The sequence below is a fragment of the Gavialis gangeticus genome, unplaced genomic scaffold (genome assembly GCF_001723915.1).
Source record: "Gavialis gangeticus isolate Ggan-Ray unplaced genomic scaffold, GavGan_comp1, whole genome shotgun sequence".
Classification (NCBI taxonomy): domain Eukaryota; kingdom Metazoa; phylum Chordata; order Crocodylia; family Gavialidae; genus Gavialis; species Gavialis gangeticus.
In genome coordinates, this window is record NW_017729016.1 from 6,956,851 (window position 1) to 6,970,159 (window position 13,309).

Sequence of the window (13,309 nt, forward strand, 5' to 3'; positions counted from 1 at the left end):
GGGCCCTTGACACCCTACGCTGGATGGCGAATTCCAGCAAGCGATGATCACTATTGCCCAGGTGGTCAAGAACCTGGAGGCCCCTTACCAGGTCGTCACCTGCGGCCAGGACTAGGTCCAACAGGGCATCTCCTCTGGTGGGACTGTGCACCTCCTGAATCAAGTGGAGGTCCTGCATCTCAGCCAGAAACCTCCTGGAGCGGTCCGTCCCGGCTGACTGCTCCTCCCAGCAGATGTCTGGGTAATTAAAATCGCCCATGACCACTACATCCCTTGATTTTAGTGCCTCTGCAAGCTGACCAGGAGCAGGAAGCAGTTTCTAGTCGGGGCTCCTGCATAGCCAATGTGTTGCTGGCCGTAACTTGTAGCGACATCAGGGTTTCGGGGCTGGCTTGTCTTCCTGATATTCCAGCTCCTGGAACTATGACTATGTGGTGACGTGCGCATCTCAGCTTTCATTCGAAAAGGTTTGTTTCTAGCAGTCAGAGAGGCGCTGGAAAACCTGACCTGTGAAGTCAAGTAATAAAGAACTCAAACCTGCGTTGTTTTTAACCTTCTCTGGTTTGAGGCCAACCTCATAATGTCCGTGAGACGTTGCATGTGTAGCATTGCCAGCTCCCTTCCAGTCCAGGCTTCTCTTTGGAGCTCAGCTGTGGCAGCCTTAGACTAGTCTTTCCCAAGTAATTAACCTTCTTTGATGGTGTCAGAACCTTAAATGTAGAAGTTCTTTGTGCCCAAGAAACATTTGTGTAATGAAAGGGAGGTGTATGCTTGTTTTCTTGTGAATAGAAACTTCCTGTGGAGCAAAGGGGATCAATCAGGGGTTGACACAATGTGGGGAATCCTGTTTCATTTTTGCAATGCCAGGAATGGCATCTGCAGGGATCCGGTAAATTTTCTCTCTGTGATGAGTGTGGTCTAAAATGCATGAGTCATTTATGATGCTGCTGTGTTTGATGTGCCCATTTCCTTCAGGTGTTAAGAGATTTGCTTAAGCAGGTGCATTTTGCAGCTCATGTCAGATGGTTCCCTTTGTTAAATGGGAGAGAAGGGTGGAAGAGATGATACAAGGGGAGGCCGGAGAGCAGTGGTGAAGTGTTGCTCATGTTCGTGTCAGTACATTTATTCCTGAAAGGTACAGAATTAGGGATTTTTGTCTATCCAGATCTTCTGGAGTAGCATTTTAATAAAAAGATGCGATTTGCTGGTGGAGAGTACGGACTGGATCTGCAGTGTGAAGGCCAAGTGCTTCATGCTGCTGGTAAATTAGCCAATTGACATAAATCTGCTGAAGTATTTAATGGGCTGAGACAGGCAGTAAAAGTCTTTCACTGTAATTCTTTTTTTTTTCTTTCAACTAGAAATTTGCCAAAGTCGTTAAGTAAATGAATGGAATTCAGAAGGGATGTTCCTGATTAGTCCTTGCTGCTCAGCCCCTGTCATTCTCATTAGTCGCAGGGTGTGCATGCTATGTTTCTACCCATCTGAAAGCTATTACTGGTTTTACTGATCGTCCCTAGTCCATCTGCAGGAAATCTAACTGTCCAAGTGGTGGAAAAAATTCAGGCATAGACTGACAGTGGCTGCACTGCAGAAATGCTAATGGTGAGAGAAACCCAAGTAGCTACATCCCAACCCTCAGAAAAAAACCCTTGGAAAAAAAGCTGTCTCCACAGTGGCCCAGGGAATGGAGCAGCTTTGGGACCTTAAAGAACAGGTCATTGGACCTACATGCCTGTAATAATTCCCACCTGATCCTGATCCTTACCAGAAAAGACAAAGCTTTCACAACAAGTGACAAAGCTGCCATGCGATTCTTGCTGTGGGGCAGAGGGGGTTCGGTCCTGGTTCACAGCCCAGTAGGTCTTGACCCAACATCCTTGCATCTAAGTGCGAGGATGAGTTTGGCCTGTTGGAGACGCAGCTCTGCTCTGCATTGACAGTGCTGAGCTCTCGTCATCTCTGACACTGTCAAGGAATCTGAACATCAATCAGTGTTTATCACTTTGGGGCATAAAGTCCTACAGTAAAATGCCACTGACAGGCTGCTGGCCTAAAACAGGGCCTCAAAAATGTGCCAGGCATCGCTCGAGGTTTTGCACTGGCTCTTGCAGCATCTTGCTCAGTAGCGTGACGGGTAGTGAGGCCCACCGCTGTGGTGAATGGAGAGAGTGCAGATAGGTGGTGTGGAAGCCGTGCTCTCCTGTGGTAGTTTGCAGCTGTTCAACAAGACTGCATTCAATTAACACTTTTCACCTGTGGATCTTAAAGGGGGTTTATACCAGCAAATGGGCTGCAATTTCTCCAGCCACTTGATGTCACAGGGAAAGTATCATCCTCATTGTACAGGCAAGGTTTGGGGAGCTGTGATGTGCTCCGAGTCACACTGCTGGTAACTGCAGAGCTGCGCGTGATCTGGCTCGATGCTCAGGCTTCTTGGAGTTCTGCAGAACGAGTGCAATAAAACATGACTCCTCTTTGGTTACGCAGAGCATAGTTTCCTCCCGGGAACAGCATGGCTCTGAGGCAGGTGAGTCCATGGTCTCTCTCCAACTCCCAGTGGAAAAGCAAAATAAGCCCACAGTATAAATACCTGGGAAGAGGAAGAGAACAGAGCTGGGCAGGAGTAGGCGCAGGGCAGGGCTAGTGGTGGCTTTTCCAGGGAAGCTTGCAGGTGGCCCCAGTCATCAGCCTCTCCCATTGCAAGGACCAACCCTTATCCGGTCAATGAAGCTGGCTGCTGCTTCCTGCCAAGGAGGATGCTTTGGGTGGCCTGACGCTCCCCCCCACCCTCCCCATGCACCTATGTCTTTATTGGAGCCCAAAGTATTTCTCTCTATCACACATTAACAAATGTGCCCATCTGCAGGCAGGACGGCAGTCACGAGGCGGCAGTGCCATGAGCACAGGAACACGAACACCAACCCACGGGCTCCAGGAAGCAGGGGACGCAGCTCCTCACACGCTTCAACCAGTGCTGCTACTTCTGGCCACTGAAGCAAAAACATGAGGACAGCAGAGGACTTCAGTTCCAGGCACAGGATGGAGGGCAGACCCGATGCACGGACTCTGCTGGTAGCAGCCTTGCTGTTGGGCCTCAGACACCCCATGCCATCCTGCACTCTCCTGATAGTCCTTCCCTTGTGATTGTTCTCCCTTCTAATACCCTCCAGTTGTCCTTGCTGTAGGCACTATCTTGGCATCCTGACCCGTTAGATGGAGTGGGTGTTGCTGGGATTACTTAGGGAAATCATTTAACAAGGAGCTATCTACCACAGACACTGCTTGTCATTAAGCACTTTGAACCAAGGGAGCAAAAATACTTCTTGAAAGAAATCTGGGGTGTATCTTATAACCACGCAGGTGCTATGTCAAGTTGCACACATCATGGGCAATATGGTCAGCACAGGACACTGGGTTTATACATAAAGGGTCTTTACAATGAACATTTTATTTGCGGGTGGGGAAGGAGGGGGGGGGTTTCGGAGGGGAGCAACTGGGAAGTGTTTAACTGAGCAAAACTGGAGAACTAACAGAGTGTTGCTCCGTGACTTGCAGGGGCTGTGTCAAGCCGGACCAGGCCCCAGAAGGAGTTGTGCTCACTCTGGCTCTGTGTCGCACCCCAGCTCGAGGACGTCCAGGGGTTGCACGCGCAGTGAGTCGTAGTTAGGGGGAGGTGTGCCGGGCTCGGGGGGGAGCCGTCCACTGCAGCAGTTGTCACTGCCAGGGGTGACGCTGCCGTCCTCGTACTGGAAGCCCAAATTGATGTGAGCCTCCACGAGCTCCGACACGGTTGGAGGGGCGTTGGGGTAGTGAGCCTGGGCACGCTTCTGCTTCAGGCCCTTGCACCAGCTGATGCCGTTGATGATGGTGATCCACAGGAAATCGATGATGATTTCTCCGAACTCGATGAGGCACAGCACGGAGCCCCCCATCCAGAACCCAAACTGGCCTCCCAGGCTGGACAGCAGCCAGACGATCTGCAAGAGGGAAGCCAGGGAAGCATGAGGGAGGGCAGGGCAGGACTGCATTTCCCTTTGGCCCCAGAAGCAATCAGGCAACTATTTGCTTGGCTTAAAGGAGGGGAATGTGAGAGTTTAGAGCACATGGTAGCATGTCTCACTCACTTGCTTTATAGGTTTGGTGTGCTGGGAAGGCAGCATGTTCCCCCTGGGGAGATGTTTCCCACTGTCTCTGAGCAACTCCTATCCCCCCACACATATTCTGGAGGAGGGTAAAGGAGCAAATGGGAGGGAGGAATGAATGCAGGCCTGTGGAAAACACCACGAAGGCTGCAGTAGACCCAGAGGAGGGATTCTGTTGCTCCCAGCAGGTAGCTGGGACAGCACAGCAGGGCACACGATGCCTCAGCACTTCAGGTTTACTCTGTTGGCTGCATAGCTTCTGCTTGGGGCGTGGGGCAGCAGAGAGGCTGCAGCGAGTATTCTGCAGGTCCCCGCCTCTTGGAAATGCACCGCGGCAGGCTTGTTGCCTAGCAGGAACCGGGTCTCAGACTTACGGTTGTAGCAGCCGATTCCGAGATGGTTCTGTAGTTATACTCTTGGAAGTAAATGTTGAGCTTGATGATCCCGTGTCTGTGACGACAAAAGAATCCCTTCAGTTTCCAGTCTTGTCTGTCCTGTGCTTTTACTGATCCAGCTGAACATGCACATTCCCTAAAAAGGCTCGCAAAGCAGTGCTGCGGGAGACCTTCGTCATCTCCTTCCTATGGCAAGCCCCCCTGGCATGCAGAGCAGGGGAAATGGTGTTGTCTGGGGATTAGGTGTTGTGGGGGGACCCGCTTTTCAAGCACCTCATAGACTGGATCTACTGCACAGCTAACTGGGAGCCTTGGGGAACTCGACTGGAACAGCTTTCCAAGAGCTGATTGCCCATGGGGGTGTTGGGCAGGCCCTGAGGTCTCTGCTGGAGATAACCCAGTGAGGGGACACAACTATCTGCATGACATACTCAGCTTGGTGTGTCCTGCACCACTTTCTCTTTGGTTTTTAGAGCTGCTCGGGAAGGAGGACGGCTTTGCAGCAGCTCTAAGTGAGTTGTAAACACAGATGCCCTTGAGTTACGCTTCTAAATGACAGCTCGATGGCTTGTAAATAATAACCCCCATGGGCTCTCAGCCCTCCCCAAAACCAGATTGCTTCAGCAACTGTGGAGCTCTGGACTCCAGAGCTGAAATCGAGGGGACAATGTCCATCACCTCTAGTTGCTCTTTCCTGACAACCTTGTGCCTCATGGCAGCGTCCTGTTCATTTCTCTCTCAAACTGCTTTTATGACAACAATATTATTCTAAGCTTGGGCAACTCCCCTGCAAGCCTTGTTAATGTTCTCACTGCTTGTCCCAGAGCTTGGTCTTTCTCATACATCAATCCGGTATCTCACAGTTTCGTTTTTAGGTTGGTCTCCAAGCACTATTGCCATGTTGATTCTACGTGTCTTTGTTGGACCTCTTTTACCCAGCCTCATGTTTGCTCTCTGATTCAGCACGGTACCTTAAGAGCCGCAATGGGCTAAGACTGACTAAGCATGTGCACTAAATACATAAAACAAGACTGGGTTTTATCTATAAAAAATGAACGGCAGTAATTTCCTGCATAAAGATAAGCAAATGTTCCTGAGTACAATTTCCTTGTGCTCGCTGTCAGGCTAGAACTAGTTGCATCAAGAAGGTTCGTGTCATGTGGCTTTGCAGCTCGATATCAGAGACACGGCTGATGTGGTATGCCGACCAGCCCTCGCTGCTGGGAACTGAATGTTCACCAGCTGAATTTTGGTTTAGCATGACCTGCTTCCTTCTGACTTGTTTTTTCCCCGGGCTCACCTCTAGCACCATGTCCTGGGATCTGCTGGAGAGTTAGCAGGCTCTTTAGATAAGATGGCGAGAGCTCTTTCCTTTCACTCACCTGTCCAGAGTCACGTTTGTTGACAAATCCCTTTCATACGACAAAATATGGAAAATCCAGTCCTAGGAAAAGAACATGGATTCAGCAATGAAATGACAAAAGCCCTATCTGTGGGCTGTTTGTACAGGGACAAAGAAAAGTGAGTTCAAGCTTAGTCGATTCAAATGAAAAACCATATTCATCAAGATGCATCAAATCCCTGTTGGCACTTAATCAGAATTAAAGTGAGTTTAACTTGCTCCCAAAGTGAATCAAGCTTAATCAGAGGAAGGCCACTCTAATTTTGAAGAAGTGCATCCACAGGGGATTGAATGCAGTTTAACTGGTCCATGCTGAATTCACACCCTCAGTTAATATGGACTAATGTTCCTTGGTTTCCCTGTGTAGACAAGCCCTGGGGCACATGTGGCTTGAGGAAGAGAAATACCAGAACGCAAGGCCATGTGCAGAAAGCTGGAATCGCCTCCACCTGCAAGTACTTAACAACCAGGGATGTTACTGCATGTAAAGCAATCGGGGAGGCAGCGAAGGCAGGGGCTTTTCTCCGAGCCTGGGAAGCAGGCTGCAAGAGAAACAGCAGGGAGAACAGTCGTGCCAATGTGACCAGCAATTGCTAGTCTGCAATGTCCCACTTTTCTGTTAGTCCACATTACCAGCTGTCACATTTTCACATCGGTGCATCAGAGTGAGGCCATGTGGGGGGGTGGACTGGGGAAAGACCTCTCAGTGATCGACCCTCTGGAGGGATGCTTGGTACCAGCCTGCGCAGCTGAGGTGCCTGCTGTGCACTAATGGCAATGTTAGAATAGATGAGACTCGGGTTAACTTTCAAAGGGGGTGTTAGTCGAGGGGACGTGCATCTGCACAGGAACGGCAGCAGTGATGATGTGATGGCAAAGACTAGTAACCAAGGCCCCTGGAAGGAGTGTAGTCCAGGTACCAGTGTCTGCCGGTGCAGCTCTCTGTGCGACAAGCATCCTGCTGTGCACTTGTACCCTTTCAGAAGAGAATGGACGTCAAGAGCAAGCAAAGCGCAAGTGCAGCAGGGACGGAGACCGAGAGAAAGGAGAGAAGAATCCTGAATCTGCGGGAAGTCACCACAGTTTGGGAGAGGAGGTGAGGGGGTCCTGGAGCACAGGGCTTGGGTAACAACCGAAAAACAATTTGTCCTTAGATAAGCATCAGGGTTTCTGTTCTCACTATACAATATTTTAACCTGGTCCACGTAGGGAGAAAAATGGGATGTAGTATAGGGTAACTGTAACAATTACTCGCTATCCCCCTCCAGCAGGCAGCGGCTGTTCTAGCTCCAAGCTCATATTCCCCTGGCGCTAGCTGGCAACTCCCTGCCAGCCCTGTTCATTGTTCTCACATCTCCTCCATGCTCCGCTGATCTGGACTGAGCCCATATCCGTGGTGGCATTTACTTGCGATGATGCCAGATGCGGTGCTGGTTCAGCAGGAGCATTTTCTAGCAATGTAACGTGTCCCTGAGGCACTGGCTCCACTTTGCATAATTGCTCTTACCTGTTTCTAGCTCGGCAAAAGCCATAAACGTGGCTTGTAGCTGAACAGGATGCTCACTTGTCTGTTACCATCTCCTGCTCCTGGCAGCCTCCGGGATCCCTCAAGGCTAAATCCTGATCACTTCATGGATACAAAACCCCTTTGAAGTCCTCTATGACAAACAGTCATGCAGATCTGAGGGGAGCTGGGAGCTAGAGATGGCCCTCAACATAATATAAAGCTCATTTTGACCATGCAGTTTTTGACAGCAATGGACTTCTGCCTTGTATATGCAGAGTAGGACAGACAAGAGGATAGCACACATGTATCAAAGATTTTGCAAAAACGATGTATGATGATGATGCGTTAGAGGTCCAGAATGAGCTTGTGCACCTGGAGACCTGTCACATTCTTGAAGGAGCAGAGTTAAGGCTGTTAGTGTCCTTCATTCCTGTTAGCGTGTCGGTCTAACAACGTTTTTTATGTAGTAGCCTTCACTGGTGATCACAAGCCCCTGGGAGGGGGGACCCCTGCCCCGCACTCCTGAAATGCCTGGCTATGTGGCTACTTGTCCTCACTGCAGCGAGCTACAAAAACAAGTGTTATGGTCGCTGGAAGAGTAGGCTATTGCACTTGAACTCCACTGAGGACATTTCACATGATGAACAGTGATGGTCCTGGTTAGCCTGCCACTGACTTCCCTTCTCCTTATTCTCGCCCCATTCACCTGAAAGTAGTTGCTTCTGAGTTAGGTCAAAGGAGGCGGAAATAGATTTGAGCCTTTAGTATCTGCTTTGTAGAACCAGATTCAGCTTTGCTGGGCCAAATCCTTTGGGAGGAGAGCTGGTTGTTCCCCATTTGACTATTATGTGCTGGAGATAGTTTCCTTGACTGTGGGCTGGAAAAAGCAGTTTAGTGAAGAGGGGTTGCCTATATAAACACCAGTGCCATAAATGCTGAGAGAAGTACATCACGTTGTTAATTCCCATTTTAAAGTTAGAAACGGGCTTTACCTCTGAAGCCTCAGACGGCCAGTCTGCCATCGAGATGGTCATTTTGTACTGTGTGTCACTGGAAAGCAAACAAGGAGCATTAAGACAGAGCTTGCCCTTCTGGGATCACCCGGAGGTGAGTTGGATTTCAGACAAAGGATTCATTTAGATTTTAAGAAGATCAGTTCAGTGAAGGATGAAATGCAGCAGTCCCTCCACCTGTAGAGCTGGCAGAGATATTTTATGTACTTACTTGCATGTTTCCTTACAAGAGTCAATACAAAACTGCCTGTGTCTTATACTTGATCTCAGTGAAGAATAGCAATAGGCTGTTTGGTAAAAATAAAAAGCAAACAGAATCCTTTCAGATGAGCACTTTGTTGCACAAATCAGCTTCCCCCTTAGCCTGCTGTTGCCTGGAAAGTCCATTTAAGAGAAACCAGACAATTACCTGCAAACAGTTATTACTAATGGCCTATTGACTGGGTTAGGTAGCTGTTTATTATCAAGTTCAATAGATGCAATGGGCTTCTGCCTGTCGTGCAAGATCACTGACTATAGTGTCTGTCATGTGCCCTTTGCCGCAGGCTCTGCCGCAAGAGAGCTGCGATGCTTGGACGTTCTTGGCGGAGCAGACATGGTTGCGTGCTGAGGATCGCAGGTGCTTTGTGGCACCATGTAGGAGAGGAAGGAGGCAGATGGGGAGATCTGTACAAACACGGGGACAAGCCCTGGGTCTCCCTCCATGCTAGGGAACCTGAAGTGCAGGGAGGCAGGTGTCTTCTGTTTGCTCCTCTGTGGGGAGCATCCAGTGTCAGCCTACTGGGTGGTGGTGTTGTGTCCCTGCCCAGCTAAGCTAGGAGGGAGCTGAGATGTCTCTGCCTCAGGCCACAGCAGGGAGATCTCCCTCCTTCCTTGCCTGGATCTGGTTAGCAAACAGCTAAGGTCACTGCTAAGTGTATCCGAGCAAGTGTTTCATTCCCCAGCACAGATAATAAGCTTCCCCTGCACCTGCTCTCTTCCTACGGCATCCCTGGAAGCTCTGCTCGTGTTCTTACCCCAGTCTGGGTTATCATCGTTGTTGCAATAATTCACCCCTTTGGGCAAAGGGAACAGATAGTGACCGCACTCGCAGTTCTCGACCATCTGAGCTTGGAAGCAGGAGCGCAGACAGGCCTGTGGAGAGGAAACAAGGGGCCTTTAGAAGTGCGATCTGCTCTCACACTGCTCCTGCACTGCAGAGGCGCCTTCCAGCTGGGCTCGCAAAGGGCCCGTCTCTAACAACTGGAGGGAGGGCTCTTGAGGACCCACATAAGAAAAGTGATTTCAGCTCTGGGGCCAGGCATCAGCTTAGTGGGACAAACTGCACTCTGTAACTTAGGGGCTCTCCCAGGTGGGTTTTGTCATTAAGCAGCATGTGTTTCAATCGGAACGCACTGCCAGGTGCTAGGAAGTCACAGTAGCAACTGGGTGAGGCAGATGAATACCAGGGATGTGCTTGCAATGAAAGACCTCTTCTTAGTGGCAGCATCAGTTTGCTTTCCTTTTCTTGTCACTGGGTTGTTCCCTGAAGCTTTCAAAGCACTTTACCACAATGAGTAAACCTCCCTTAACCCATTTTCAGATGGAGTAACTGAGTCACAGGGAGTGGCATGCAAGAAGCAGTTAATTTGTATCAGGGTCCCCCTACACGTTACATTTATCTTGCAATTAACGTGTTAATCACAGCGTAAGTGGTAAGGGTGCTACATGTGCACCCAGTTTAAGGTGCCATCAAATGAAATGGCAAACCAACCACAAAAATGTTCCACGTCATGTAGAAGATTGGCGCTTCGCCTTCCAACCTTAGTGCTGGTTTGTGCGGTGCCTTAAACTGAATACGTGCCAGCCTGGGGTTGCCCCAGGGCCAGTAATCAGCTGACTTTTGGCTCCAGCCCTGGCCCTGCACTGGGTCATGCTGGGCTACGGACACCTAGATTTTAACCAGCTGCACTAATAAGTAGAAAGAGCATGATTGCGATCTGATCCCAAAATCACACCTCTGCCATGCGTGTGGCATCTTAAAATTAACGTGTGCCAGGGACCTCGTTCATTTGAAGGCTCCTGAGTGGTTAGGAAATGGAAAAGGCCCAGGGTCTGTTTGAACCTAGTTGGCTTATCAGGTCGGCATTGTGAACACGCACCATGGCACACTGGGAAGGGACGTGGCTGGGTTCCTATTCACAGCTGGGTTGACTGGCTGAGGGTAGGCGAACAAGATGCCTTAATCACTGAGCCCCACTCCAGAGACAAACAGATGTTCAATCCCGTCCGTGATGCTGAGATTGCTTCTAGCGTTTGCTGAGACAGGGCTGCCATTTAAAAAATCCCCATGACTTTTGGTAAAAGTTAATCATTTTGAAATGCTTTGTTACAGGAAGCAACTTTTATAAAGCTGAGCTCTCTTTCCCCTGGGAGGGTCCCAGCTGCCTGCTTAAGAAAGACAGAGTTCAGGCTCTGCCATTAACTCTTCCGCATGAGACCCCTGTGCGGGGAATATTTCTTAGTCGTCACGATGGGATGAAACTGTGAAAGTAGCATTAGAGGCTCTGTGAAAAGAGTGAAATCTGGCAGGGTGGCAGGACCAGAGTGGTTTGTGCAATATAAAATATTTAATGACTTTATTGTGGCCTGATCATAGAGCCATAAAAAAGTTCCACTTTGCTGAGAAGTCTCCAAACCTCCCTCGGGTGGCATGAATTTCATGTGGGCACATCTGGAATCTGAGTCATCGTTTAGAAACATTTAAAGCATTTGCTTAAGTATTTCTATCGACCTCTTTCAAAGTACTGCAAAGTGGTGCAATGGTGGGTACATTTTTGTGAAGGCAGAGGCATGAAATACCTGGCAGGCCACCCTGGTACAGGATGTCATTCTCCAGCCTAGTAGCAAATGAATCGAGGTAAAGGGCTTCTGCTGTTCCTCTGGGAAATGGACTTCCCAGAAGTCTGCCAGTCCTCACCAGTACGACTGCTTCCCAGTGCTGTGCTTATTCAGCCCCACTGTACCTGGCTAGAGCCTCCCGGGTGGCTCTGAGCGGGTGAATGCTTAAAACCAGTACCGTGCTTCACCCACTCCACTGATTTCACAAGTGTTCCCAGTTTCTCCCCCTTTGCTTCTGAAGTGAAGGAAAGGCAGGAGGGGAGTTGTGTTTCCATACCCCATGTGTTCATCTGAAAATGGCTTATTTCTCTTAAAGAAAAAGGATCATGAAAAAACCCAAGTCAGGTTTCCATGAGAAGGGGCCCCATGCACACATCTGTCTTCTGTCAAGGCGGCAGTAGCTCTGCCTGTTTGTCTGCAAGGTGCTGGGCAGGGTAAAGGTGCAGTCCACTAAAAACAGACGGCATAATAGTTACACAAGTCAGAGTCACTTTTAGCCTCTGAATGCACCGGAGCAGCAGCAGTCACACTATTTTCCAAAATATTTGAACGTTACAATCACAAGGCAAAGAATGTAATCACTGAATGGCTTCCTCTCTAGAACTGCCAGAGCCATATATACTGCAGTCGACCCGCGGAGGCAGACTATCCCAGACTGAATAGCCCCGTGGTTTTAACGTAAGCAGCAGGTGAGGTCTGTGCTGATTGTTCAAGAATCCCCCGAGAGGTCAAAGTTGGCCTTTGGGTGAACTTGTGCAATGATTACAGGACAACCCTTCCAATTACATCCTATAATCAAACCTATAATCAAAATCACAGCAAAAAAGCAAATGCCGCCTCATTACGACTGATAATGACATCCTGTCCTTGTTGACATTAGGTTGCCAGCCACGTCCCTCCTCCAAAGACCTACAGCAACTAAACACAGGTTTGTGCCCTCTTGCTGCTTTAGGAGGAAAAATCCTGGCAAGGTGACACTAAGAGCATGCATTTCTGATTGCAATCCTCAGTCTTGTCTTCCAGCTTTCTGCTGGAGCACTCGCTGGCCCACGAGCCCTGTGAGTGACACTGATGTAACTGGCACCTGTCTGCAGCCTGTGCTGAGCCATTTGCTACGGGTAAACAGGCCTGTGCCATCCCCACCTGGTGAAGCACGTGCCACTGAGGACGGTGGCATGTCTGATTGCTCAGGATCCCTGACACCTACAAAGCGGATATCTCTGCCTAAGAATGTTGTACATATATTTTGGCATCTTTGCCCAGCCTCCTTTGTGAGTGCTGAGCCTGGGAACGGACAAGTGCTCTCAAGCATCGTCTTCCTCATCCATCACGAGCCACTCATGCACTCCCCATCCTTTAGAGAGTGCCTTTGGTCTCTAGTCTCCCTGACCTAGTGTCCTCTTCCCGAGTGCCGGTTCTCTCTCTCTTTGAGCCCCTTGTACGCTCTCCCCTGTGTTGCTGGGTTTGTTTCCACCTGTCGCACCTTCCCTCCCTTCTCTGTTTGCATCTAGGCCTCTTGGACTAGCTGCCCATCCTGCCTGTCATTTTACTGCTCATGGGACAAAACACATTTGGTGGATGCTGACATTTACTTAGGAGCTCTGTTTCCCCTTTGCAGCCTGGCTCCAAAATCCATTCCAGTTCACCCAGCAGCTCCCAGGCTTCTCGAAAAAAAATGACTGCTGGGATGGTTTATCCCTGGTGCCCTTTTCTGTCCTCCTCAGTCTTCTACAAATCTTTACCTGGAAGAGGCAGACAGGCAGGATGTGGGATGGCTTTTTGGAGGTAAGTGAAAAGAAGGAAAATTGGGAGAAATTCAGCAGGAAGGTTGCTGTTCCTGGGAGACTGTACACAGGTATCCCAGATCTGATGCACCTTGACATACAGATACTAATAATCCAGCATCCCTCATCTCTCACGTCTTTTCCCAGAGATCAAAGCTGCAAAAAAAAAAAAAAAAAAACTTT

At 49.4% G+C, this 13,309-nt stretch overlaps 1 protein-coding gene across 1 annotated transcript in view; it reads right to left on the reverse strand.

The window, feature by feature from the left end:
• Positions 1 to 3,431: 3,431 nt before the first annotated feature.
• The window catches only part of SCNN1B (sodium channel epithelial 1 beta subunit), a 20,217-nt gene continuing 10,339 nt past the window's right edge, over positions 3,432 to 13,309 (reverse strand). The window contains exons 7-12 of the mRNA XM_019512799.1: positions 9,479 to 9,596; positions 8,674 to 8,749; positions 8,442 to 8,499; positions 5,923 to 5,984; positions 4,520 to 4,595; positions 3,432 to 3,980 (exon numbers count right to left, since the gene is read on the reverse strand). Of these exons, the coding sequence (XP_019368344.1) occupies positions 3,600 to 3,980; positions 4,520 to 4,595; positions 5,923 to 5,984; positions 8,442 to 8,499; positions 8,674 to 8,749; positions 9,479 to 9,596 (771 nt within the window). The 3' untranslated portion in view covers positions 3,432 to 3,599. The remainder of the gene's footprint in view (positions 3,981 to 4,519; positions 4,596 to 5,922; positions 5,985 to 8,441; positions 8,500 to 8,673; positions 8,750 to 9,478; positions 9,597 to 13,309) is intronic.